General features: G+C 43.7%; 1 protein-coding gene across 1 annotated transcript in view; it reads right to left on the bottom strand.

The window, feature by feature from the left end:
• The window catches only part of LOC118366817 (GRIP and coiled-coil domain-containing protein 2), a 28,051-nt gene extending 2,841 nt beyond the window's left edge, over nucleotides 1–25,210 (bottom strand). The window contains exons 1-23 of the mRNA XM_035749537.2: nucleotides 25,013–25,210; nucleotides 24,400–24,459; nucleotides 23,952–24,036; nucleotides 22,020–22,087; nucleotides 21,790–21,894; nucleotides 21,294–21,653; nucleotides 21,003–21,160; nucleotides 19,219–20,881; nucleotides 18,981–19,041; nucleotides 18,549–18,748; nucleotides 14,655–14,774; nucleotides 14,000–14,164; nucleotides 13,595–13,699; nucleotides 11,350–11,512; nucleotides 10,807–10,907; nucleotides 10,548–10,625; nucleotides 10,094–10,231; nucleotides 9,317–9,438; nucleotides 8,754–8,930; nucleotides 8,380–8,588; nucleotides 4,314–4,520; nucleotides 4,028–4,167; nucleotides 2,515–2,716 (exon numbers count right to left, since the gene is read on the bottom strand). Of these exons, the coding sequence (XP_035605430.1) occupies nucleotides 2,515–2,716; nucleotides 4,028–4,167; nucleotides 4,314–4,520; nucleotides 8,380–8,588; nucleotides 8,754–8,930; nucleotides 9,317–9,438; nucleotides 10,094–10,231; nucleotides 10,548–10,625; nucleotides 10,807–10,907; nucleotides 11,350–11,512; nucleotides 13,595–13,699; nucleotides 14,000–14,164; nucleotides 14,655–14,774; nucleotides 18,549–18,748; nucleotides 18,981–19,041; nucleotides 19,219–20,881; nucleotides 21,003–21,160; nucleotides 21,294–21,653; nucleotides 21,790–21,894; nucleotides 22,020–22,087; nucleotides 23,952–24,036; nucleotides 24,400–24,459; nucleotides 25,013–25,018 (4,693 nt within the window). The 5' untranslated portion in view covers nucleotides 25,019–25,210. The remainder of the gene's footprint in view (nucleotides 1–2,514; nucleotides 2,717–4,027; nucleotides 4,168–4,313; nucleotides 4,521–8,379; nucleotides 8,589–8,753; nucleotides 8,931–9,316; nucleotides 9,439–10,093; nucleotides 10,232–10,547; nucleotides 10,626–10,806; nucleotides 10,908–11,349; nucleotides 11,513–13,594; nucleotides 13,700–13,999; nucleotides 14,165–14,654; nucleotides 14,775–18,548; nucleotides 18,749–18,980; nucleotides 19,042–19,218; nucleotides 20,882–21,002; nucleotides 21,161–21,293; nucleotides 21,654–21,789; nucleotides 21,895–22,019; nucleotides 22,088–23,951; nucleotides 24,037–24,399; nucleotides 24,460–25,012) is intronic.
• Between the last annotated feature and the right edge of the window lie 271 nt (nucleotides 25,211–25,481).

Raw genomic sequence — 25,481 nt, 5'->3', positions numbered from 1 at the left:
TAGGTCAGTTATGATCACCACTTTATTTTAAGAATGTGAAATGTCAGAATAATAGCAGAGAGAATGATTTATTTCAGCTTTGATTTCTTTAATGACATTCCCAGTGGGTTAGAAGTTTACATACACTCAAGTACTATTCGGTAGCATTGCCTTCAAATTGTTTAACTTGGGTGTAACATTTCAGGTAGCCTTCCACAAGCTTCCCACAATAAGTTGGGTGAATTTTGGCCCATTCCTCCTGACAGAGCTGGTGTAACCGAGTCAGGTGTGTCGGTCTCATTGCTCGCACACGCTTTTTCAGTTCTGCCCACAAATGTTCTATAGGATTGAGGTCAGGGCTTTGCGATGGCCACTCCAATACCTTGACTTTGTTGTCCTTAAGCCATTTTGCCACAACTTTGGAAGTATGCTTGGGGTCATTGTCCATTTGGAAGACCCATTTGTAACCAAGCTTTAACTTCCTGACTGATGTCTTGAGATGTTGCTTCAATATATCCACCTAATTTTCCTTCATCCTTCCTCATGACGCCATCTATTTTGTGAAGCGCACCAGTCCCCCCAGCAGCAAAGCACCCCCACAACATGATGCTGCCATCCCGTGCTTCACAGTTGGGACAATGCGCTTCGGCTTGCAAACCTCTCCCTTTTTCCTCCAAACGTAACAATGGTCATTATGGCCAAACAGTTCTATTTTTGTTTCATCAGACCAGAGGACATTTCTCCAAAAAGTATGATCTTTGTCCCCATCTGCAGTTGCAAACCGTAGTCTGGCTTTTTTATGGCGGTTTTCGAACAGTAGCTTCTTCCTTGCTGAGCGGCCTTTCAGGTTATGTCGATATAGGAATCGTTTTACTGTGGATAGAAACTTTTGTACCCGTTTCCTCCAGCATCTTCACAAGGTCCTTTGCTGTTGTTCTGGGATTGATTTTAACTTTTTGCACCAAAGTACGTTAATCTTTAGGAGACAGAACACGTCTTCTTCCTGAGCGGTATGACGGCTGCATGGTCCCATGGTGTTTATACTTGCGTACTATTGTTTGTACAGATGAACGTGGTACCTTCAGGCGTTTGCTCACAAACATAAACCAGACTTGTCTACACTTTTTTATTTAGGTCTTTGCTGATTTCTTTTGATTTTCCCATGATGTCAAGCAAAGAGGCACTGAGTTTTAAGGTGGGCCTTGAAATACATCCACAGGTACACCTCCAATTGACTCATATGATGTCAATTAGCTTATCAGAAGCTTCTAAAGCCATGACCTAATTTTCTGGAATTATCCAAGTTGTTTAAAGGCACAGTCAACTTAGCGTATGTAAACTTCTGACCCACTGGAATTGTGATACAGTGAATAAGTTAAATCATCTGTCTGTAAATCATTTGTTGGAAAAATTACTTGATTCATGCACAAAGTAGATGTCCTAACCGACTTGCCAAAACTATAGTTTGCTCACAAGAAATGTGTGGAGTGGTTGAAAAACAAGTTTTAATGACTCCAACCTAACTGTATGTAAACTTCCGATTTCAACTCCAGTGTTGACCTACATAGAATGTTGACGATATCTCTGCAATTTCACTGACCTTACTACTACTTACAAAACTGAGAAATCAATGGGTATGTGTGTGTGTGTGTGTGTGTGTGTTTGTTTACAGTGTGTGTGTATGTATATGTGTGTTTGTTTACAATGTGTGTGTGTGTGTGTGTTCACAGTGTGTGTGTATGTATATATGTGTGTTTGTTCACAGTGTGTGTGTATGTATGTGTTTGTTTACAGTGTGTGTGTGTGTGTGTGTGTGTGTGTAAATATGTGTGTGTTTGTTTACAGTGTGTGTGTTTGTTTGTTTACAATGTATGTGTGTATATATATATATATATATATATATGTGTGTGTGTGTTTGTTTACAGTGTGTGTGCATGTGTGCTTGTTTAGTGTGTGTGTATATATATATATATATATATATGTTTGTTTGTTTACTGTGTGTGTGTGTGTGTGTGTGTGTGTGTGTTTAGTGTGTGTATATTTACAGTGTTTACAGTGTGTGTGTGTATATATATGTGTATATATATATATGTGTGTGTTTGTTTACAGTGTGTGTGCATGTGTGCTTGTTTAGTGTGTGTGTATATATATATATGTTTGTTTGTTTACAGTGTGTGTGTGTGTGTGTGTGTGTGTGTGTGTGTGTGTGTGTGTGTGTGTATGTATATATATATATGTGTTTGTTTACAGTGTGTGTGTGTGTGTGTGTGTGTGTGTGTGTGTGTGTGTGTGTATGTATATATATATATATATATATATATATGTGTTTGTTTACAGTGTGTGTGTGTGTGTGTGTGTGTGTGTGTGTGTATGTATATATATATATATATATATATATATATATATATATATATGTATATATATATATATGTGTGTGTTTGTTTACAGTGTGTGTATGTATATATATGTGTGTTTGTTTACAGTGTGTGTGTGTATATATATATGTGGGTTTGTTTACAGTGTGTGTGTACCTACCCATTGCGATAGCAGCCAGTTTATTCTTCTCCTCAGGGCTGAGTTGTAACATGGTGTGTATGACAGGGAGTAGAGCCTGTCTCTCGCTGCCTGACTGCAGGAAGATGAACTGTAAAAGGACATTCTTCAGATACTCCAGGTTGGCTACACTCTTCTCCCTCTCATGGTTACGCTCCAGACGACGCACTTCAGACTTCAACAGCTACAGAAGAACGAACAAGTACACAAAGAAACAAGTATGAATGTGTGAGCACTGTATATGTAAGTATTCAGGGCAGAGCCCCACCTGTTTTGAGCCCCACATTTTTAGCAACAATGTTATGCATGTTATTTTGGCATTAATGTCACATATCAGTTTGCCAATAATGTAAAAAAAAAAATATATATATATATATAGTTGAGTTAATAAAGCCGCATACAAACATGGTCTCTTTTTTTGTTTTGAGTAAAGCAGCTCCAAATACAGGTGTTTCAGCCTAGCTCAGTGCTTCCTGTGGTGGTGGTGCAAGCCAGCAGAAAATACGGATTGAGCCGTATTTGAGCAGTGATTGGCTCAGTGTTCTGTCACTCATGGGGACACTACGTCTCCACTAAGTTGAACTAGAAAATTGGGTGCTGCCATAGAGTTACATTAGAAATGTCCATCCGAGAAGGATCAAGGTTATAGGCCACAGATCAAATCACATTATATCTACAGTAGCGTTGATTGCCCTGATCATGTCAACATCATACTTTCAAAATCTTAACTAGCAAGCTAGACAAGCAGTCATCATCATGACTCAAGTCGACAATCTACTGGCAAATCCTTTTTAATCCTTGTCATATAAGAGAAATAATGAAGAGAAATTTTAGATAAAATGTCTCAGTGCTCATCGGCCATTGGACTTAAAAACATTACACAACAAGTTGGAAATCGCAAATTCAACAATGAGTGGTTTGGAAGGAATCAGTGAGGCTAACTGCAAGCATTGCAAATCAATCATTGGCCTGCTATTCAGTGGAGTGGCTGTGTCGTCCAAAGTATAAGATTATGGGTATTTTTTCTGAGTTTAAAATTATATACATTCAACATTGGCCATGCTGTCAGTGAAGCATGATGTGCCGTGCTTAAAACAACTGTTAACACAGAACTGCAAAATCTGAGATCAAGACAACTGGGAACTCGGAATAAATGAGCTACGACTGGGAAAATACGCTTTGAACTTTCATCCAATTCGGAACGTGGGCCTCTTTCTAGAGCTACGACCTGAAGATCACGGACGTCAACATGATTCAACCCCCCCCCCATGTTCTGAATTCTGTCGCCGTACATTTCAAAAGTGGTGAACAAATAGTTATATTGACTACATCCTTCCTAGCTTGCTCATTAATGTCTTAATCCAAATGATTGGATCCATTATTTATATTTTGTTCCACCAAGTTTAAGAAGTTAAAATCACCACTGTCTGTAAGTGGGAGAGCATCTGTGAAAGAGAGCATCTCTGTTTCATCAGTACTGTGTGTGTGTACGTACATTGACCTGTTCCATCAGAACAGCGTTAGTAGCTTCGGTCTCATGCAGTAGACTGTTCATGTGTTCCATACTGCGTGTAGCTGTGGTCAACTTCTGATTCAACTCCTCTTTAGTCGGCTCCACCTGCCACACAAACGGCTCTGCAACCAATCACACAAACAAAATGGTCCTTTAGCAGACAGTTGTCTTCGAAGACACAGTTCACAGTATATTAAAAAAGTATCCCTTGTGGGAATCAATCCAACAACTCCCTAGCCTTTGGAGACATGCATGTATACACAGGTACCCTGTTTGGGGTCTGGGGAGGTGAGTAGTTGCTCCAGTGAGGGTAGGTATGTGGATGACAGGGACTCTGTCTCGGAGGTCTCCATGCCCTCCCCCTCCTCTCTAGCCATGGACTGGAGATCACCGAGGCCCAGCCCCCCCGTTCCCCCCTGGTCCACGGGCCGGCGGTCCACCGCTGACTTACGACTCGTCTGGACTGGAGCTGGACCTGGAGGGAGACAACACATATCATACAGTCATGCTGGGCAGAGAGCAACAATGTCATTCCATATTTCACAAGTTCACAAATCCAGAAGTGTAGAAGACCGGGGGATACATTTATAAACAGACAAATACATTTTTTTAAAAGGTGCTGAAAAAGAGCAGATTCCACAGGTAGGTGTGTTTGAGTGTGTGTGTGAGAGAGACAGAGGCAGAGAAATGGCAGGTGCTGGTGGGCAGACGGTGTCTGATTGATGGACAGAGCATGAGAAACCTGTGGGTAGAACCACCTGCAGCCTACCTTGCCCTTCACACCCTAGAGAACACACACAGCTTTGTCTTACTATACTTGTTAGGACTTTTTGGGGACCAACAATTGATTCCCATTAAAAATCCTATTTTCCCTAAAACTAAAAATAGCTTATTTACAAGTCAGGACTGGCAAAATGTCCTCACTTCTTTTAATTTTAGTTGGTTTACTTTTCCGGTGAGGACTTCTGGTACTCACAAGTATAGTAAAATGTGCCCACACACACACAGTCTCTGGAACCTTTTGACTATAATCTGCACTTTCAGATTCAATCAAATCTAGAACATTTTATAGTTCAGATGAAAGAAGGGAGACAAGGAGAGGAAGCTTTTTATGACTATAGGAAGGGATACAGCCCTGCTGTCTCCAGAAGTACTGCTTGGCCCAACTCTGTGTGTTAGGGTGGCACTAATGACCAGGTTCTCCAGATGCCAGTGTGCTAGTGCCACCCAGAGGGGTGGGCAGAGCAGAGCTGGTTAAGGCTGGATGGGATCTCTGTACCCTTCACACTAACTAACACCTGGCTAGGCTGCTGAGATGAAGTGTGTACCATCTTTACACAGCTGCACTTCAACACTGGATGAGTAAGATGAAAAGACAGACCGCGCGCGGGAGGGAGGAGGGAGCGAGACAAAAATAGAGTGCATGTGTTTACTCTAAGTGGCTGCAGAGAGCAGGTGTATGGGAGGTGATATATTATCGCTATCAGCTCTGCTCTCTCATACTCAACTCATAACTAGGGCTGTTACGGTGACAGTATTAGTGCCACACCGGAGGTCACGAGTCATGACGGCAGTCAAATTCTACGTGACCGTTTAGTCATGGTAATTAGGCTTCTCCAAGCTCTGATGCTGCTGATGGTCATTAGAAGCCTACCAAACTTTCTAACTGCCTGGTAATAGGCACTCTAAATGTATTTGAAAATCTAATCAAAACACTTCATGAGAGCCCATGAGCTCATGTTGCGCAACATTTCTATAGGCTATGCATTTGCTTGATAAAAAAACAGTTTTGATGGCCTCTATTAAAGAGAGGAGCATCCCATCAGCTTACTATATTTATTTCTCAACATTCCTAATATTATGCACAATGCTTCACTTTACAACAGCAGTATAGCCTACCTGGCTGGCATGAAAATGAACCACGGGAAAAGTGTCCTCCAGTTGCTATTTAAGTGCACAGATGTCGTTTTATTTTTGTTTTGTTTTAAATAATCATGCCCCTGTTCCCGAGACTGGTGCATGATAATGGTCCATTCTAAATCAAAACAAATTCCACACATATATTATTTAGTATATGTAAAGACAACACTAACTGAAGAATAGTCTGATGGGTGACAATATTAGTGAATGATGTATTATCACTTGTGAATGATGCCCAGCTTGTGCAGTAAGGCAAAAAACAGCGCATGCCTTTTTTTGCGACTTTTTCAAATCATAGTCGCACACCTCATGTAGCCTAGCCCATAGACCTATAGTATGCGTTTTGATAAGGTTTGTATCACAACTAAAGTGGCCAAATAACTTCTTAAAATGAAAGACATTCGTCTGATTTATAATGGTGTAGAGCTTAACTGGCATACATAGGTTGCAGGTGAGTTTCAAGTTTGGGGAAGACAATTTTCACCATAAACACACACCTTTATAATAAAGCATTACATGCATAACTGCATTTGTAGTCACTTAAGTACAGTGCAAATGCAATCGAAAATCACAAACACAATCAAAACAGTCCATTATACTTTTAAAACTGACCTCACAGTGATGATCAATTCGAGGAAAGAAGTTCAACAGCAGGTTGAAACAATGTAAACGAGCTTTCTAAGGTGATGATTCATTCAGAACACCCATATGCATATTAGAGCACATGCATAGGCTTATCAGCCCAAGCACCCCCCTCCCCAGAAAACACTTCATTAAAATGATGATTGTCCCATTATACAATACATAGCCTACCGCATATTACGCATGGCAGAAAAACATCAAACTAAACTGATTTAAGATGTCTTTGATACATAATTGGTCTAGCCTTTGAGTGAGGACTGTATAATTATGCATATTGGATGGACTGGTTACCTTATGCTACGCTCCAACATGTCAACGCATGAGTCTGGGAGAGAACATATAACCCTAGGGGTTGCTGTTCATTCATTGTGCAGGACGGCTTACAGTTAGCCTACAATTAGTCCATTTGTATTTGAAAAGCCGAGTAATAGGGATTTATTTTATATTTTCATAATTAATTGGGTAACACATGATCTTTAGCTATAATGAATATCCCATCTCCTCCTCTCCTTTATTCCTTTCTGCAACATGCAGAGGGGCTGTCAACAGTTTAGTGAAGTGTGTTTAGTTGCGAAAACATGTTACAATCGATGTTCCTGAACAGATTTCACTTGGTTTCCCAAAGTAAGCACTGGGTAGCTGCAGGAACAAGGCTGGAGAGCCCATTGCATACAGAGTTTGCGTGGAATAGCAGTGAGAGCATACTCCTACTCCTCAAACGGTGGTAAATGTGTGGAGTGAAGTCAGTGTTGTTGTATTTACTTCTCAGCTGCTCATATTAAGCACATGATCTGCTATAAAACCGAAGTAGCCTACCAGGCATCATTGAAAACCAGACGGTAGAAAAGCGCGCTGCCTTCATTCTCTATTCCAGTGCATACAGATGGCATGGATTCTTCCTCTGCCCGTTCCTGACCATTTGATAAGGGGCCATTCTAAATCAAAACTCATTTGACATATTAGTAAAGACAATAGTCTGATGGGTAAAAATCACTTGAGAGAACAGCTGTGCAGTCTGAGGAAAGGAACAGTCGGAAGTTCTTTGCTACTTTCTCAAATCATCAATAGCATATAGTCGCATCATGCAGCCCATATGTTTGGATTTTTAAGACATTCTAAGGTTTGTATCATTAATGACTAAAGTTGCCAAATAGGTCCTATATGCTAGATTTAGAGTTGTTTCAAATGATCACCTTCATGTTTCATATGTGAACTCGCTCCGGAATGGGACAAATACCCTTCCTATTTTTATTCAGCTATATTCAATTATATTCTTACTATAAAATAATGACACAGGACTTATAAGCCTATCTTGTCAGCTTAATGTACAATCCTATAGCCTATGGCATGGAGCATAGCCAGATAACACAGTAGGCCAACTCATATTCTGTTGTTTTGAAATACATTTTCTTCATATCATGTTTCTTTAGACCTGACTAAAATAAATAATGTATTAACTGTGATGGTGTATATTAAATGGATTTGTTCCAAAGGCGCACCTCAGCAGCTTGTATGTGTTGAGGTCTGGAGAGGCCAGACGTGTTTATGTTAATTAACGGTCAACTACCTTGAGACAGGCAGTCTTCTGCATGACTGCCACAGCCCTACTCACCACCCCTGCTCTACCTTTCCCCTGGCCTCTATCTCCCACTCTCCCTCTTTAACCCAACACTCACCCTCTCTCCTCTCCTTTCCAAAACCCCACTCTCCTCTTTCCGTCTATCAACCCAATCCTGTTCTCTCTCTCTACTCTCCTCTCCCTCCCGTCTTACTGGTCTGTTTCTGCAGTGTAAACAGTTGGTTCTCCAGCCGGGTCATCTGGTTCTGCAGGGTCTCTACTGTAGTTCTGTGTTCATCCTGAAGGTGGCGGATCTGCTCCCTGAACCCTGAGCGCTGGGCCACGGCCTGCGAGGTCAGCTGACCCACCGTCTGAGCATGCTCTGTTCGAAGTGACATAATCTCAGCCTGGAGAGACATGAATCTGGGGGGGAAGGGGAAGAGAGGAGAGAGGGAGAGAGTATGAAATAAAGGAGAGAGGGGGAAACAGATTAAGGCTGTTACTGTGGACTTGAATATTAACAGACTGAGATAAAATCTATTAGCTCTGAGAGGTAATACAAGTATTCAGGCACACATAAACCCGTACCTCTCTCTGAGCTCGGCCTCTTTAGAAACAGTCTCCTGCAGTATCTTGTTGTGTCGTTCCAGCAGTGTGTCATGTTCCATCTGGAGCTGTTGTAGTTCTGCAGTGCTCACCGCCAGACTCTGCTGACTGTCCTGCAGCTTGGCTTTATACTGGTCCACCAAGGACTCCATCTGCTCTCTGTCACACACACACACACACACACACACACACACAATCATCATATGACACACACCACACACACATTATCATCATATGACACACACAATCATCATATGACACACACCACACACAATCATCATCATATGACACACACCACACACAATCATCATCATATGACACACACCACACACAATCATCATCATATGACACACACCACACACAATCATCATCATATGACACACACCACACACAATCATCATCATATGACACACACCACACACAATCATCATCATATGACACACACACCACACACAATCATCATCATATGACACACACACACACACACACACACACACACTAACATCAAAAGACACACACCACACACACAGTATCTGTAGATATACCTCTCCTGTTTAGTGGCGTCTCCATCGCTCTGTGATGAGGTTTTGTTCTTCTGTTGTTTGAGGACGTTGTGAACTCTGACCTTATAGCTGTCAAACTCAGCAGTGACAGATGACAGCTCAGCCTTTGAAATAACATTCACATCACACATTAATTCATGTTTTACATAATTAAAAGCCAAACAAACTGTTTGTAAGCACACATTTTAGAAGCACATATTAGGTGGTAGCGGTTTTCATATTACATCTCTATTTTCACCCTGAACTGCATGTAGTTGTGTTTCTGCAGACCAGCAGTACATTAACATGATGGTGTATTGTGTGCCAATGTATCAGTATTGTAATGAATAGTACAGTGTTAGTGTGTACGTCCCTGAGGTAGGAAACCCAGCAGCACTTCCTCTAACGTGGAGCCAGACCGTACCATTCATCATCACCCACTGGACCCCAGGGGGACACCCCCATAATAAAATGTTTGGTTCCAACCATTTAGCAAAGCTGCACACTAACACTTAACTGATGAGAAATCCATAGCGACATTTCTACTGCCTGAGCTGAGAGAGGGGATGGAGAGAGAGAGAAAGAGAGAGGGAGAGAGGAAAGGAGAGGGAGTACGAAGGAGAGAGAAGTTGGGAGAGAAGAGAGAGAAGGTGAGGGAGAAAGAGAGAGAGTTGGGGTTTAAGGTAGAGGAACGGAGACGAGATATAAAGGGAAGGCAGAGAGAGAAAATAAGATGAGAGAGGGAGGAGAGAACTGGATGATGATTGTGCGTGTACCTACTTTGGCAGTGTTAGCCTCCTGCTGTAGTGTGGTCAGTCTCTGTTGTAGGGAGCTGCTTGTTCTCTGCTGTTGTTCAGTCAGAGTCCTCAGCTGCTCCTGCAGTCTGTGGCGCTCCGCGGTCAGGTCACAGCACTGGATCTATACAAGAACACAAGAGCCACTGATAACTGATACAACAATTAGGGACAGATAACATTGTGACACAGTATGTACTCGTCCATTACCCCTTTCAGACAGAGGGCGTTTCATTGAAAGCACAGTCTTGTTGCAGGCTCAGATGTCTATTTGTATTTATTATAGATCCCCATTAGATGCTGCCAAGGCAGCAGCTACTCTTCCTGGGGTCCAGTAAAATTAAGGCAATTATATGATTTTAAAAACATTACAATACATTCACAACAGATTTCACAACACATTAAGTCTGTTTGAATGGGTTCAGGGTCTGCCATCTTACCTTGTTGTTCTCTAGTTGCTGTTGATGTGCCTCCAGCTCTCCCTTCAGAGAGGCCAGCGTCATCATCTGAATGGCTTCCTGCACACACACACACACTTAATACACTACTTACCTTCACAGCCACTACACATTCAAGGAAACCCCAACTCCAATGTATTACAGAACACTGTAAACACTCATAAGACTAAAGTAGTGATGTAAGAAGAGGTCCACTGGAACCCTCTCTGTACTCCAGATAACCAGGTCCCTTGGGTCTGACCTGTCTCTTGGCATCAGCCAGGTCTTTCTTGGTTTTCACCAGCAGCTGTTTCATCTTGGAGCTCTTATCCTCCCCCTGGTCCAGCTGGGACTTCAGAACCTCTGGGAGAACACACAGAAACAGGATAGAAGAATGGATAACAGTAAAAAGGCCATTGTTATAATGAATGAAACATATTATAGAGACATATACACTTTTTATTTGCAGTAAACTTAGATTGTTAGGGGTTCCTTGAGTGGCGCAGCGGTCTAAGGCACTGCATCGCAGTGCTAGAGGCGTCACTACAAACCCGGGTTCGATCCCAGGCTGTATCACAACCGGCCACGATCGCGATTCCCATAGGGTGGCGCACAATTGGCCCCCCCGTCGTCTGGGTTAGGGGAGGGTTTGGCTGTCATTGTAAATAATAATTTGTTCTCAACTGACTTGCCTAGTTAAATAAAAAAGGTACAAATTGTAAAAAAAAGATTTAGTGCTTTCGTTAGGAAAGTAAGTAAAAGTATGTCAGTGAGGCAAATGGTAGGGATCAGTGTTTGTGGGTACCGATCTCCTGGTTGAGTGTGTCTTCTTTCTGTGTGTGTGTGTGTATCTGTGTTTTCAGCTCCTCCACACACACGTCCTTCTCTGACAGTTTGGTGTTGAGTTCTTTGACCAGGCGTTCATAGTCTGCCATCTCCATGTCCAACAACGAGCTCTGCTGGGCCTCCTGGAAGAATAAAACACACAGTATTCACAACAGATCCATATAGATCAGGTATATCTCACTGGTCATCCCCAAAGCCAATTCCTCCATTGGTCGTCTTTCCTTCCAGTTCTCTGCTGCACATGACTGGAACGAATTGCAAAAATCTCTGAAGCTGGAGACTCACATCTCCCTCACTAGCTTTAAGCACCAGCTGTCAGAGCAGCTCACAGATCACTGCACCTGTACATAGCCCATCTATCTACCTACCTCATCCCCATACTGGTATTTATTTATTTATTTATTTTGCTCCTTTGCACCCCAGTATCTCTACCTGCACATTCATCTTCTGTCGATCTACCATTCCAGTGTTTAATTGCTATATTGTAATTACTTCGCCACCATGGCCTATTTATTTCCTTAACTTACCTCATTTGCACTCACTGTATATAGATGTTTTGTTTTCTTTTGTTCTACTGTATTATTGACTGTATGTTTTGTTTATTCCATGTGTAACTCTGTGTTGTTGTATGTGTTGAATTGCTACGCTTTATCTTGGCCAGGTCGCAGTTGCAAACGAGAACTTGTTCTCAACTAGCCTACCTGGTTAAATAAAGATGTTCTCAACTAGCCTACCTGGTTAAATAAAGGTGTTCTCAACTAGCCTACCTGGTTAAATAAAGGTGTTCTCAACTAGCCTACCTGGTTAAATAAAGGTGTTCTCAACTAGCCTACCTGGTTAAATAAAGGTGTTCTCAACTAGCCTACCTGGTTAAATAAAGGTGTTCTCAACTAGCCTACCTGGTTAAATAAAAGTGTTCTCAACTAGCCTACCTGGTTAAATAAAGGTGTTCTCAACTAGCCTACCTGGTTAAATAAAGGTGTTCTCAACTAGCCTACCTGGTTAAATAAAGGTGTTCTCAACTAGCCTACCTGGTTAAATAAAGGTGTTCTCAACTAGCCTACCTGGTTAAATAAAGGTGTTCTCAACTAGCCTACCTGGTTAAATAAAGGTGTTCTCAACTAGCCTACCTGGTTAAATAAAGGTGTTCTCAACTAGCCTACCTGGTTAAATAAAGGTGTTCTCAACTAGCCTACCTGGTTAAATAAAGGTGTTCTCAACTAGCCTACCTGGTTAAATAAAGGTGTTCTCAACTAGCCTACCTGGTTAAATAAAGGTGAAATAAATATACACACTGTCTGCATCGTAACATATAAACACACAATCACATTTCTACACATATCTTACCTGGTTAAAAAAGCAGTTCTCAACTTGAGGGTAAAATGGTTAAATCCTGCTAAAGGTGAAATAAATATACACACTGTCTGCATCGTAACATATAAACACACAATCACATTTCTACACATATCTTAATATGAGTAATGGCAACACATCACGACAACACATCACGGCAACACATCACGGTAAACATCACGGACATCACTGCAAGATTCTGACGGCAACACATCACGGCAACACATCACGGCAACACATCACGACAACACATCACGGCAACACATCACGACAACACATCACGGCAACACATCACGGCAACACATCACGACAACACATCACGGCAACACATCACGGCAACACATCACGGCAACACATCACGGCAACACATCACGGCAACACATCACGGCAACACATCACGGCAACACATCACGACAACACATCACGGCAACACATCACGGCAACACATCACGGCAACACATCACGGCAACACATCACGGCAACACATCACGGCAACACATCACGGCAACACATCACGACAACACATCACGACAACACATCACGACAACACATCACGACAACACATCACGACAACACATCACGACAACACATCACGACAACACATCACGACACACATCACGACACACATCACGACACACATCACGACACACATCACGACACACATCACGACACACATCACGACACACATCACGACACACATCACGACACACATCACGACACACATCACGACACACATCACGACACACATCACGACACACAGCTCCCAGTGAAGGTTATAAGTAAGAGCTTTACCACCTCTTTATTTAAGTGGCCTTGCCATGTGTGTGTGTGTGTGTGTGGTATTGTTGTACCTTGCGTAGCTGCTCCAGCTCCTGTGTTGTCTGCTGAGACTGCTGCTTCTGTCTGCGGAGCTGAACTGTCAACTCCTCCACCTCCTTCTGCAACGACGACAGCTCCTGGAGACACAAAACACGGTTATATTTTTGGGTGACCAACAACTGATTCCAAATCCTATTTTCCCTAACCTTAAACATACCCCTTAACTCTAAAATAGCCTTTTTAGAAGCGATGACTGCAAAAAATGTCCTTACTTCTCTGAATTTCTGTTACTTTACAATTCTTGTGAGGACTTCTAGTACTCAGAAGAATAGTAAAACGTGTACACACATTTAGGTAATTTATCAGACGCTCTTATCCAGAGCGATTTACAATCAGTGCATTGAACAAAAATAGTTCTCACACACACAAACACACACCTTTGTCTTCTGTTCCTTCAGTAGTCGCTCAGCCTGCAGGTCTCTGTTCAGGGTGTCTGTCTGTCTGTGTAGTTCTGCTGTCTGTCCTTCCATCTGTCTCACCGTATTCCTCAGAGTCTCCAATTCGGTCATCAGGTCCTCTCTCTCCGACCACAGCTGTTCATGCTGGACACAGAACACACACACAATCAAACTTCACTCATGAGTTCTTGGCAAACACCAGTCCCCTTGGCCATATAAATCAGCCAGCCAGGGATACACAACACTTCAACAATAACATCACACCAGGTAAACATATCTAACATAAAGACATCCAGGGATGTCTCAGACACTGTTATGAGTTTCTCTGTCTGTATTGTCCCAGGGGAGCTCTCGGCTCACACAGCCAAGACCAGCATCTGTCTCAGTAGACTGACAACACCACAACAGCAGATGGAACCAGCCACTGGTTCATTTACACACACTCCGTTACTTCACAAGAAACAGACAATTAGGAAGAGAAAAATATAATCATAAGAAGAGGAGGAATGAAAATAATGAACTAATGGACAGTTTGTATTTGGACCGAGGGGGAAATTGTCAGCTTGGTTGAGCACGCTGGATGACTTCTGAGCATGGTTTGTGTGTGAGACTGTAGTGTGTGTGTCTGTGTTACCTGTTGTACTGCGTTGTTTAGTCGTTTGGTCAGCTCGGAGATCTGTTTCTCAGCTCCCTCCACCGTCTCTCTCTCCTTATCCAGCTGCTCTGTCTGTCTGTCGTAGTCCAGCTGCAAGTTCTGTAACACACACACTTAGTATTAAACACATTCACTATTGAATAGGCGTTGTGCAGCTTCATTAAGCAATAAGGCACGAGGTGGTGTGGTATGTTTTATGCACGACACAACACTGAGTGCCTAGATACAGCCCTTAGCCGTGGTATATTGGCCATATACCACAAACCCCCGAGGAGCCTTATTGCTATTATAAACTGGTTAACAACGTAATTAGAACATTAAAAATACATGTTCTCTCTATATATCGGGTCTGATATACCACGGCATGCAGCCAAATCAGCATTCAGGGCTCAAACCACCCACTTTATAATTCAGATTAACACCAGCGCATATGTCAAGCTGCCTGTTCTACAGCGACAGGGTATTCAAACTTCACATGCGCCGAACACAATAAGTGCAGACTTTACCCTGAAATGCTTACTTACAAGCCCTCAACCAACAGTGCAGTTCAAGAAGAGTTAAGAAACTATTTACCAGGTAGACTAAAGTAAAAAATAATAATAAAAAGTAACACAATAAGAATAACGAGGCTATATACAGGGGGCACTGGTACTGAGTCAGTGTGTGGGGGTACAGGCTAGTTGAGGTAATGTGTACATGTAGGTGGGGGTGGAGTGAATATGCATAAGTAGCAAACAGTGAGTAGCAGCAGTGTACAAAGGGGAGGGGGGGAGGGGGGTCAATGCAAATTGTCCGGTGGGGACTTTATTAATTGTTCAGCAGTCCAATGGCTTGAGGGTAGAAACTGTTGAGGAGCCTTTTGTTCCTAGACTTAGCGCTCCGGTACCGCTTGCCGTGCGGTAGCAGAGACACCAGTCTATAACTTGGGTGACTGGAGTCTCTGACAATTTTATGGGCTTTCCTCTGACACCGCCTAGTACATAGGTCCTGGATGGCAGGAAGTTTGGCCCCAGTGATGTACTGGGCTGTTCGCACTACCCTCTGTAGCACCTTACGGTCAGATGCCGAGCAGTTGCCATACTAGGCAGTGATGCAACTGGTCAGGAAGCTCTCAATGGTGCAGCTGTAGAACCTTTTGAAGATCTGGGGACCCATGCCAAATCTCTTCGGTCTCCTGAGGGGGAAAAAGTTTTGTAGTGCCCACTTCGACTGTTTTGGGATGTTTGGACCATAATAGTTCATTGGTGATGTGGACACCAAGGAACTTGAAACGCTCGACCCGCTCAACTACAGCCCGGTCGATGTTAATAGGGGCCTGTTCGACCCGCCTTTTCCTGTAGTCCACGATCAGCTCCTTTGTCTTACGCACATTGAGGGAGAGGTTGTTGTCCTGGCACCACACTGCCAGTTCTCTGACCTCCTCCTATAGGCTGTCTCATCGTTGTCAGTGATCAGGCCTATCACTGTTGTGTTGTCAGCAAACTTAATGATGGTGTTGGAGTCATGTTTAGCCACACAGTCGTGGGTGAACAGGGAGTACAGGAGGGGACTAAGTACACACCCCTGAGGGTGTTAAGGATCAGCGTGACAGACGTGTTGTTGCCTACACTTACCACGTGGGGGGCGGCCCATCAGGAAGTCCAGGATCCAGTTGCAGAGGGAGGTATTTAGTCTTGGAGTCCTTAACTTAGTGATGAGCTTTATGGGCACTATGTTGTTGAACACTGAGCTGTAGTCAATGAACAGCATTCTCACGTAGGTGTTCCTTTTGTCCAGGTGAGAAAGGGCAGGGGGGAATGTGATTGAGATTGCGTCATCTGTGGATCTGTTGGGGCGGTATGCGAATTGGAGTGGGTCTAAGGAATCCGGGAGGATGCTGTTGATGTGAGAAATGACCAGCCTTTTAAAACACTTCATGGATACCGACGTGAGTGCCACAGGGCGGTAATCATTTAGGGGGGTTACCTTCGTTTTCTTGGGCACAAGGGCTATGGTGGTCTGCTTGAAACATGTAAGCATTACAGACTCGGTCAGAGAGAGGTTGAAGATGTCAGTGAAGACACTTGATAGTTGGTCAGCGCATGCTTTGAGTACACGTCCTGGTAATCCGTCTGGCCCAGAGGCTTTGTGAATGTTGACCTGTTTAAAGGTTTTTGTTCACATTGGCTACTGAGAGCGTTATCACACAGCCATCCAGGACAGCTGGTGCTCTCGTGCATGCTTCAGTGTTGCTTGCCTCGAAGCGAGCATAAAAGGCATTTAGCTCATCTGGTCGACTCGCGTCACTGGGCAGCTCGAGTCTGGGTTTCCCTTTGTAGTCCGTAATAGTTTTCAAGCCCTGCCACATCCGAAGAGCGTCAGAGCCGGTGTAGTAGGATTCAATCTTGACACTTTGCTTGTTTGATGGTTCATCTGAGAGCATAGTGGCTTCTGGTTGGGATATGTATGTACAGTCACTGTGAGGACGACGTCGTCAATGGACTTATTGATGAAGCTGATGACTGAGGTGGTATACTCCTCAATGCCATTGGATGAATCCCGGAACATATTCCAGTCTGTGCTAGCAAAACAGTCCTGTAGTGTAGCATCCGCGTCAGCTGACCACTTCTGTACTGAGCAAGTTGCTGGTACTTCCTGCTATAGTTTTTGCTTGTAAGCAGGAATCAGGAGGATATAATTATGGTCAGATTTGCCAAATGGAGGGCGGGGGAGAGCTTTGTATCCATCTCTGTGTGTGGAGTAAAGGTGGTCCAGGATTTTTTCTTCTCTGGTTGCACATGTGACATGCTGGTAAAAAAAAATTGGTTTTACCAAATTAAGTTTACCTGCATTAAAGTCCCCGGCCCTAGGAGAGCCACTTCTGAGTGAGCATTTTCTTTGTTGCTTATGGCATTACAGAGTTGGTTGAGAGCGTTCTTAGTGCCAGCTTCGTGGTAGTAAATAGACAGCTACGAATAATATAGATAAGAACCCTCTTGGTAGATAGTGTGGTCTACAGCTTATCATAAGGTACTCTACCTCAGGTGAGCAATACCTTGAGACTTCTTTAGTATTAGACATCGCGCACCAGCTGTTATTGACAAATAACTCATCTTACCAGAGGTAGCGTCTCTGTTCTGCCGGTGCATGGAAAATCCCGCTAGCTCTATATTGTCCGTATCATTGTTCAGCCACGTCTCGGTGAAACACAAGATGTTACAGTTTTTGTCCCGTTGGTAGGATAATCTTAATCGTAGGTCATCAATTTTATTTTCCAATGATTGCAAGTTAGCAAGAAGAACGGCTGCCAGTGGGAGTTTACTCGGTCGCCTACGGATTCTCAGAAGGCTGCCCAATCTGCGGCCACTTTTCCTGCGTCTTTTCTTCACGCAAAAGGCAGGGACCTGGGCCCGATCCAGTGAAAGCAGGATATCCTTCTCGTCGGACTCGTTAAAGGAAAACGTTTCTTCCAGTCCGTGGTGAGTAAACGCTGTTCTGATGCCCAGAAGTTATTTTCAGTCATCCATTCAGGTCTAGAACAAAACTCCCATTAAACACAGCAGAGTGATTTGATCTCTAATGGCTTGCAGAGCCAATTCATAAAGACAACCGTCTGATCCCATTTAATGTGCCTGTTGTGCATTATACTAACTGAAACACAAACAGAAAGCTCTCTGCTGAACAGACACACTTAGCAGGTATGGCCAGAAAGCTAGAGCATTGGGGGAAAATCCACTGTTATTTTCCTCATCATCTCTTCAAGTGTTTTTTTTTTTTATAAAAACAGATTTGTACCACCGGCTAAATAAGCAATTCACTATTCTGTGTTGTTCATTCTGTATAAGGCAGGGATGTAGTGAGGGGTCTGGGCTAGGGGTCAGGGGTGAGTAGTACCTTGTATCCCTCTGCTCCATGGATGATGTCTTTCATTGAGCTGGTCACTCTCTCTCTCTCAGCCTTCAACACCTCTACTTCCTCCTTCAGCGACACAGCCTCTTTCCTGCTGGTGTCCAGCTCCTTCCTGGCTTTCACAGCCACCGCCTTGATCTTATTCATCCTCTCATCCTTCTCTTTGCTTTCCTTCTCCAGCAGGGCTGAGATGGAGGGATGAGACATCATCACCACACACAGATCATTGGAGGAATCAGTATCCCTCAATGATTGGCACTTTGTATCTGTCATTCTTAAATGAGCTTAATAAACATCTAGGAAGATCATCTCAAAAAAAACAATAATTACATGTTTTGTATTGCTCATCTGTCATAGTATTATTACACAGAGTTGCCTGTTCTGTTCTACATTGGACAGTAGTAATTAGGAACATACCAATTTTCTCAGTGAACTCATTGGCTGTGTTCTCCTCTGAGACAGGAGACGGGGCTGAAGACTGGTGGGGGGAAAGAGAGAGGGAAAAGTCAATCTGTAGAACTAATGAAAAATACCACAGCAGTCACTTTGACAAACCATGGCTTAGGAAAAACCGGTGGGCAAAAAATCAATCCCTTTATGTCCTTTAGATGGTGTGTAGATGTTTTGAAGGAAAGCAGCCAGAAGAAGTACTTACCAGTAAGCCAGCCATCTCACTTCTCAGCTGAGATATCACTGTGTCCTTCTCTGTTAGCTGCTGTTGTAGCCCTCTCCTCTCCTTCTCCGCCTGTTCTTCCTCCTCCTCTCTTCCCTCCTTTTCCACCCTCTCTCTGTCTGCTAGTGTCTCTGTAGCCTGGCTGACCTGTGTCAGTAGTTCTTGGTTCTCTGTTCTCATCTTCTCATTGGCCAGTTTCATCTCCCTTAGGTCTTTCTGTAGAGCTTCAGTATCTCCCACCACCTCCCCCAGATTACTCTTCAGCAGGCTCCTCTCCTTCTCCAGCTCCTCTATACGAGCCTGCAGCTCCTCCACCTCCTCCCCTGGGCTCCCCTGCACATTCTTAGAACTCTCCCTCTGCACCACCTCTAGATTACTCTTCAGCAGGCTCCTCTCCTTCTCTAACTCCTCTATACGAGCCTGTAGCTCAGCCACCTCCTCTCTCTGGCCTTGACTCTCCTCCACCTCCCTCTCTCTTTCCTCCCACAGCCTCATCACCTCCATCTCTCTGTCCTGCAGTGCTGACAGTGTTCTGTCTCTCTCTGTGCTCACCACATTGACTGTTTCCTCTAACTCCTGAACAGCACTCTCCTTCATCTGTAGCTGAGAGAGGATCTCCCCGTTCTGCTTGCTCAGATCCTCCACTGAAGCCCTTAGCTCTACAGCTAACACTGTCTGCACCTCAAGAGATGCCTTTAGCTCAGAGGCTAACACTGTCTGCGCCACTACTGAGTCCTTTAGCTTGAGGGCTAACGCAGTCTTCTCCTCCATAGACGTCTGCAGCTGCTCCTTCAGCCCCTCAGCTGCCTGTGTCTGCTTTAGGAAGCTCTCCAGCCTCTTCTCCAGGCCCTGGACCTTTTCCAACAGGCTGTCTCTGTCTTCATCGAACCCTTTCACCCTCTCCACCAGACCATCTCGCTCCTCAGTAAGCCTTCTGACGCTCTCCTGTAGCTCCTGGACTGCAGAAGCCACCTGTTCCTTCATAGCTTCATACTGTCTGGTGAAGTCCCCGGTCCCCTGACCTAGCTCAGTCTCCAGGCCTCTCAGGATGTCTCTGGTGTGTTCGTACTCAGCCACCGCCTGGCTCCTGTCTAGGGACTCACACTGGGATCTCAGTTCCTGAGCCTGACCCTGCTGTAGGATCAGGCTCTGGTGGGCTGCACCAGGGACAGGGCAGGACAGGCTCTGTCTGGGGCTGGAGGGGCTCGCAGGACTGGCAGGTAGGCCGCCCACTGAATCTCTCAGTGGGCCGCTCTGCTGGAGCTGAGTGAAAGCTTGAGCCTCCTGAAGGTCACGGTTAGGGGTTTCCAGGCTCAGAAGATCACGGTTAGGGGTCGCAACCTCCCGGGTCATCAGCAACTCTTCGATTTTAAACTGTAGTTCCTCCTTCTCTGTATGAAACTCCTCCCTCACCCTCTCAAGCTCCGCCTCCAGTTCAGTCTTCACATTCCCCAGGAAGGTCAGCTCGTCTTGCAGCATGGTATTCTGGGATTGCTGGTCCTCCAGGGCAGATCGTAGCTGTCCACTCTCTGTCTCTCCATCACTGGAATCAATCAGACTTAAACCAGACAGCTCCAACATCCTGGCTATTCCAGAGCTGCGGCCGCTAGGCTCCTCCTCATCTCCCTGCACATCCTGCAGGAAGCTGTCATAACAAGAGGTAGAAGATTGGATTAATAAAGCACTTTTTCTATCTGCTCAAAGCATTTTACTGTACATTGTATGACTTAGCTCGTCCATCACCAATGTGTAGCACTAGGCCCCACCTGTCTTTGAGAGCCAGCTGCTCACTGAGCTCCTCTTGGAGGAGTAGCAGTCTCTCTTTCTCCATCTCAAAGTCCTCTTCCAGAGCTCTCAGCTCCTCTTCATGTTGCACACTATGCTGAGCCAACTCCTCTCTCAGGTTCTGTACTTCCTGCTGGGCCTGAAAGGACAATACACACACACACACACTTTATTGCAACACTTAAAGCAGGTGGTCTTCATCAACTACCAGCTTACAACAGTGTAACGTTTTTTCTTTTGTGACATTTTTTATACACAAATTTTTAACTAACCTCTGTCAGCGCCCTCTGGTGGTCTTCTTGCAGCGCTGAAGCCACCTGGGCGCTTCGCTCCAAGGCTGCAGCTAGCTCTGTCTGCAGACTCAGGATCTGTGACTCCAGGTTGCAGCTAACGGCTTCTACACTCTGGTTTGTGTGTTCCCTTTCTCTCTGCTTTTCTTTCTCTCTTTCGCTCTCTTTCTCTCTCTCATTCTCTTCTTTCTTCCTCAGAAGCCTCTGCAAGAATTCAACTTCTTCTTTGTGTTTGGCTTGGGATGAGTCTAAGCTCTTCTCCAAGGCTGCAATTTTCTTCTGGTGGTCTTCCTTGGCCTGGTCCAACTCTCCCAGCAGGGTGGCCAGTTTCCCTACTGCATCCTGGTCATATTCAACAGAAAACAAAGTTGGACTGGACTGGAACAAAAGGCTAAACACCCTGTAGTTATCAAGGTCCAGGGTAGGTGACTACTGGTCTGGCCTACACAGACAGATGACATGGTCTACTATAGTTCACCTGTTCCCGGTGCTTGACCTTCTCATTCTCCTTCCGCAGCAACACCACACTCTGCTGGGTCTCAGCCTTTTCCAGCAACAAGGCACTCATCCTCTCAGTCAGTTCCTAGTAGAACAGAATGGAAAACACATTACTGACAATCACTCATGAATAAAATAGAAATGAACACCTTTGCACTTCAGCAGCATGAGATTATACATTTTCTCATGTAAGATTTTAAGACCACAAACCTGTATGATGGAGTCACCTGAATTGCCTTTTGGCTGAGACTTGAGAGTATCAACCTCCTTTTCCAAAACTGTAAAAAATAAATAAAAATAAAAGAGAAACCGAAAGGGTAACAATTATTAAAAAAGGAAATCCAACCAGCTACTGTATTAATATTATCCACGATCACAACATTGAATGGTAAACCGTGAATAGATGGCAGCATTCGCACAAAACTGAAAGTGCAAACCACCGCATTTACCCAGGTGACTGGTGACTGGGAAAATGGTTGAATGCTAACAATGTATTTATTCCCTCCATAAGGCAATCAAACAGGCAAAACGTCAGTACAGAGAGAAAGTGGAGTCGCAATTCAACGGCTCAGACACGAGACATACAGTGGGGCAAAAAGGTATTTAGTCAGCCACCAATTGTGCATGTTCTCCCACTTAAAAAGATGAGGCCTGTAATTTCATCATGAGTGCTTGTTTGTAGGTGACCAAATACTTATTTTCCACCATAATTTGCAAATAAATTCATTAAAAATCCTACAATGTGATTTTCTGTTTTTTTTTTTCATTTTGTCTGTCATACAGTGCCTTGCGAAAGTATTCGGCCCCCTTGAACTTTGCGACCTTTTGCCACATTTCAGGCTTCAAACAAAGATATAAAACTGTATTTTTTTGTGAAGAATCAACAACAAGTGGGACACAATCATGAAGTGGAACGACATTTATTGGATATTTCAAACTTTTTTAACAAATCAAAAACAGAATGCTGTTCATTGACTATAGCTCAGCATTCAACACCATAGTACCCATTAAGCTTGGGGCACTGGGTCTGAACCCCGCCCTGTGCAACTGGGTCCTGGACTTCCTGACGGGCCATCCCCAGGTGGTGAAGGTAGGAAACAATACCTCCACTTCACTGATCCTCAACACAGGGGCCCCATAACGTTGTGTGCTCAGCCCCCTCCTGTACTCCCTGTTCACTCACGACTGTGTGGCCAAGCACACCAACTCAATAATCAAGTTTGCAGACAACACAACTGTAGTAGGCCTGATTACCAACAATGAGGAGACAGCCACCACTGCGACCTGTATGCTCCAGTCGGCTGGCCCTCGCTACATATTCATTGCCAGACCCACTGGCTCCAGGTCATCTATAAGTCTTTGCTAGGTAAAGCTCCACCTTATCTCAGTTCACGATAACAACAACCACCTGTAGCACACGTTCCAGCAGGTATATCTCACTGATCATCTCCAAAGCCAACACCTCATTTGGCAGCATTTCGTTCCAGTTCTCTGCTGCCAGTGACTGGAACAAATTGCAAAAATCACTGAAGTTGGAGACTTATTTCCCTCACCAACTTTTTCCCTCTCAACTATCTGAACAGCTAACCGATCGCTGCAGCTGTACATAGTCTATCTGTAAATAGCACACCCAATCTATCTACCTAATCTCCATATTGTTTTTATTGTATTTACTTTTCTGCTCTTTTGCACACCAGTATCTCTACTTGCACATCATCATCTGCTCATTTATCACTCCAGTGTTAATCTGCTAAATTGTAATTATTCGCTCCTATGGCCTATTATTGCCTACCTCCTCATGCCTTTTGCACACACTGTATGTAGACTCTTTTTTCTACTGTGTCATTGACTTGTTTATTGTTTTATTGGCTTGTTTATTGTTTACTCCATGTGTAACTCTGTGTTGTCTGTATTTTAGTCAATGCCACTCAGACATTGCTCATCCTAATATTTATATATTTCTTCATTCCATTCTTTTACTTTTAGATTTGTCTATAGTCGTGAATTGTTAGATGCTACTGCACTGTTGGAGCTAGGAACACAAGCATTTTGCTACACCTGCAATAACATCTGCTAAATATGTCTATGTGATTAATAAAATGTGATTTGATTTCAACAATGTATGACAGATGCATCATGTACCTGCACATTTGGACTTCATCTTCTGTATGGCAGCCATCTGCTTCTTGGCAAACTTGATGAGGTCATCTTTGGACAACGTGTCCAACTTCAAAGAGGTACCAGTAAGACAAAGAGGTACCAGTAAGACAGAGGTACCAGTAAGACAAAGAGGTACCAGTAAGACAAAGAGGTACCAGTAAGACAAAGAGGTACCAGTAAGACAAAGAGGTACCAGTAAGACAAAAAGGTACCAGTAAGACAAAAAGGTACCAGTAAGACAAAAAGGTACCAGTAAGACAGAGGTACCAGTAAGACAGAGGTACCAGTAAGACAGAGGTACCAGTAAGACAGAGGTACCAGTAAGACAGAGGTACCAGTAAGACAGAGGTACCAGTAAAACAAATAGGTAATAGTAAGACAAAGAGGTAACACATAGAAAGTAAGACATAGAAAGCATTATGTGCTGCACCTTTGACTTAGCGGCAGCACCTGGAGGAGGTGAGGTCACAGACTCTGGGCTGGTGTCCTGCTGTTGTAGAGAAAAACATATTACATAAAACAGGATACAGGTATGACACATACACACCATACAACTGCCAACTAACTGAATGATCTACATATCACATTTGATCATACATTACTAACTACTCATTATTATTTTCTAGATCAGTCAGTCAGCTATAATTGAACTACAATGCATCACTGATTTGACACTGGTCTCGAACAATGCCCCACCCACACCAATCTCACCTTTCCAGCACGAGTAGGTATCACGTAACTAAACTCATCTAACGTTAGCTAGATTTCTTTGCCTGGTGATATGGAAGCATGTGAATACTTCTGGATAAGGAAACAACTAGCTAGTTGTCCATGGCTAACGTTACAGTACCTTAATAGCTAGCTAACTACACCAGTAACTTTGGTAAGATGTATGAGAACTAAAAAGTATTGTTAGCAGCTCATTAGGCAGTAGTATCGCATATACTTTATTACAATGGCGATTAAGTTCTCATCTCTAGTATTAGCTATGCCAGCTAGCCAAACATGCTACAAACACTTCCTTGTCGTTGGACCAAACTTACCTCCATCTTGATCGACGCAATTTAAGTACCCAATCGTTAACGAAATCGGTAATCTGTGTAACTGAATATCTGATATGTGTTCTTATATTGCACGGTTACTGTACGATTTGAAAACGAAAGGATTTCAATATTTTGGTGCTGTCTAATGCTTAGCTTCTGGTCATTTCCGCTTCAACCAACGTCCGTACGTACATACGTCACAACGAACGTAGGTCAGATCTTCTTCATCGATGGTATATTGGCGATCACACAATTTAATGTGCATCCCGCCACCTACAATGCAGGATGGAAACAGGATTCCCCAAAAAATGAAATAAAGTACCAAAAAACGACCCCAAAAATCGATAAATAAAATAAGCTAAATGAAACAACTTTTCTGTAAAAATATGTAGGGCGGGTCTTCCGGGCCAGTACCCTTTGCATGTCTTCAGGTGTAGAATCCTTGAGTCCCAAAAACATTTCTGCAGCA

This window comes from Oncorhynchus keta, chromosome 34 (assembly GCF_023373465.1).
Source record: "Oncorhynchus keta strain PuntledgeMale-10-30-2019 chromosome 34, Oket_V2, whole genome shotgun sequence".
In the NCBI taxonomy this organism is placed as follows: domain Eukaryota; kingdom Metazoa; phylum Chordata; class Actinopteri; order Salmoniformes; family Salmonidae; genus Oncorhynchus; species Oncorhynchus keta.
This window is presented reverse-complemented; position numbering and strand designations above follow the sequence as displayed.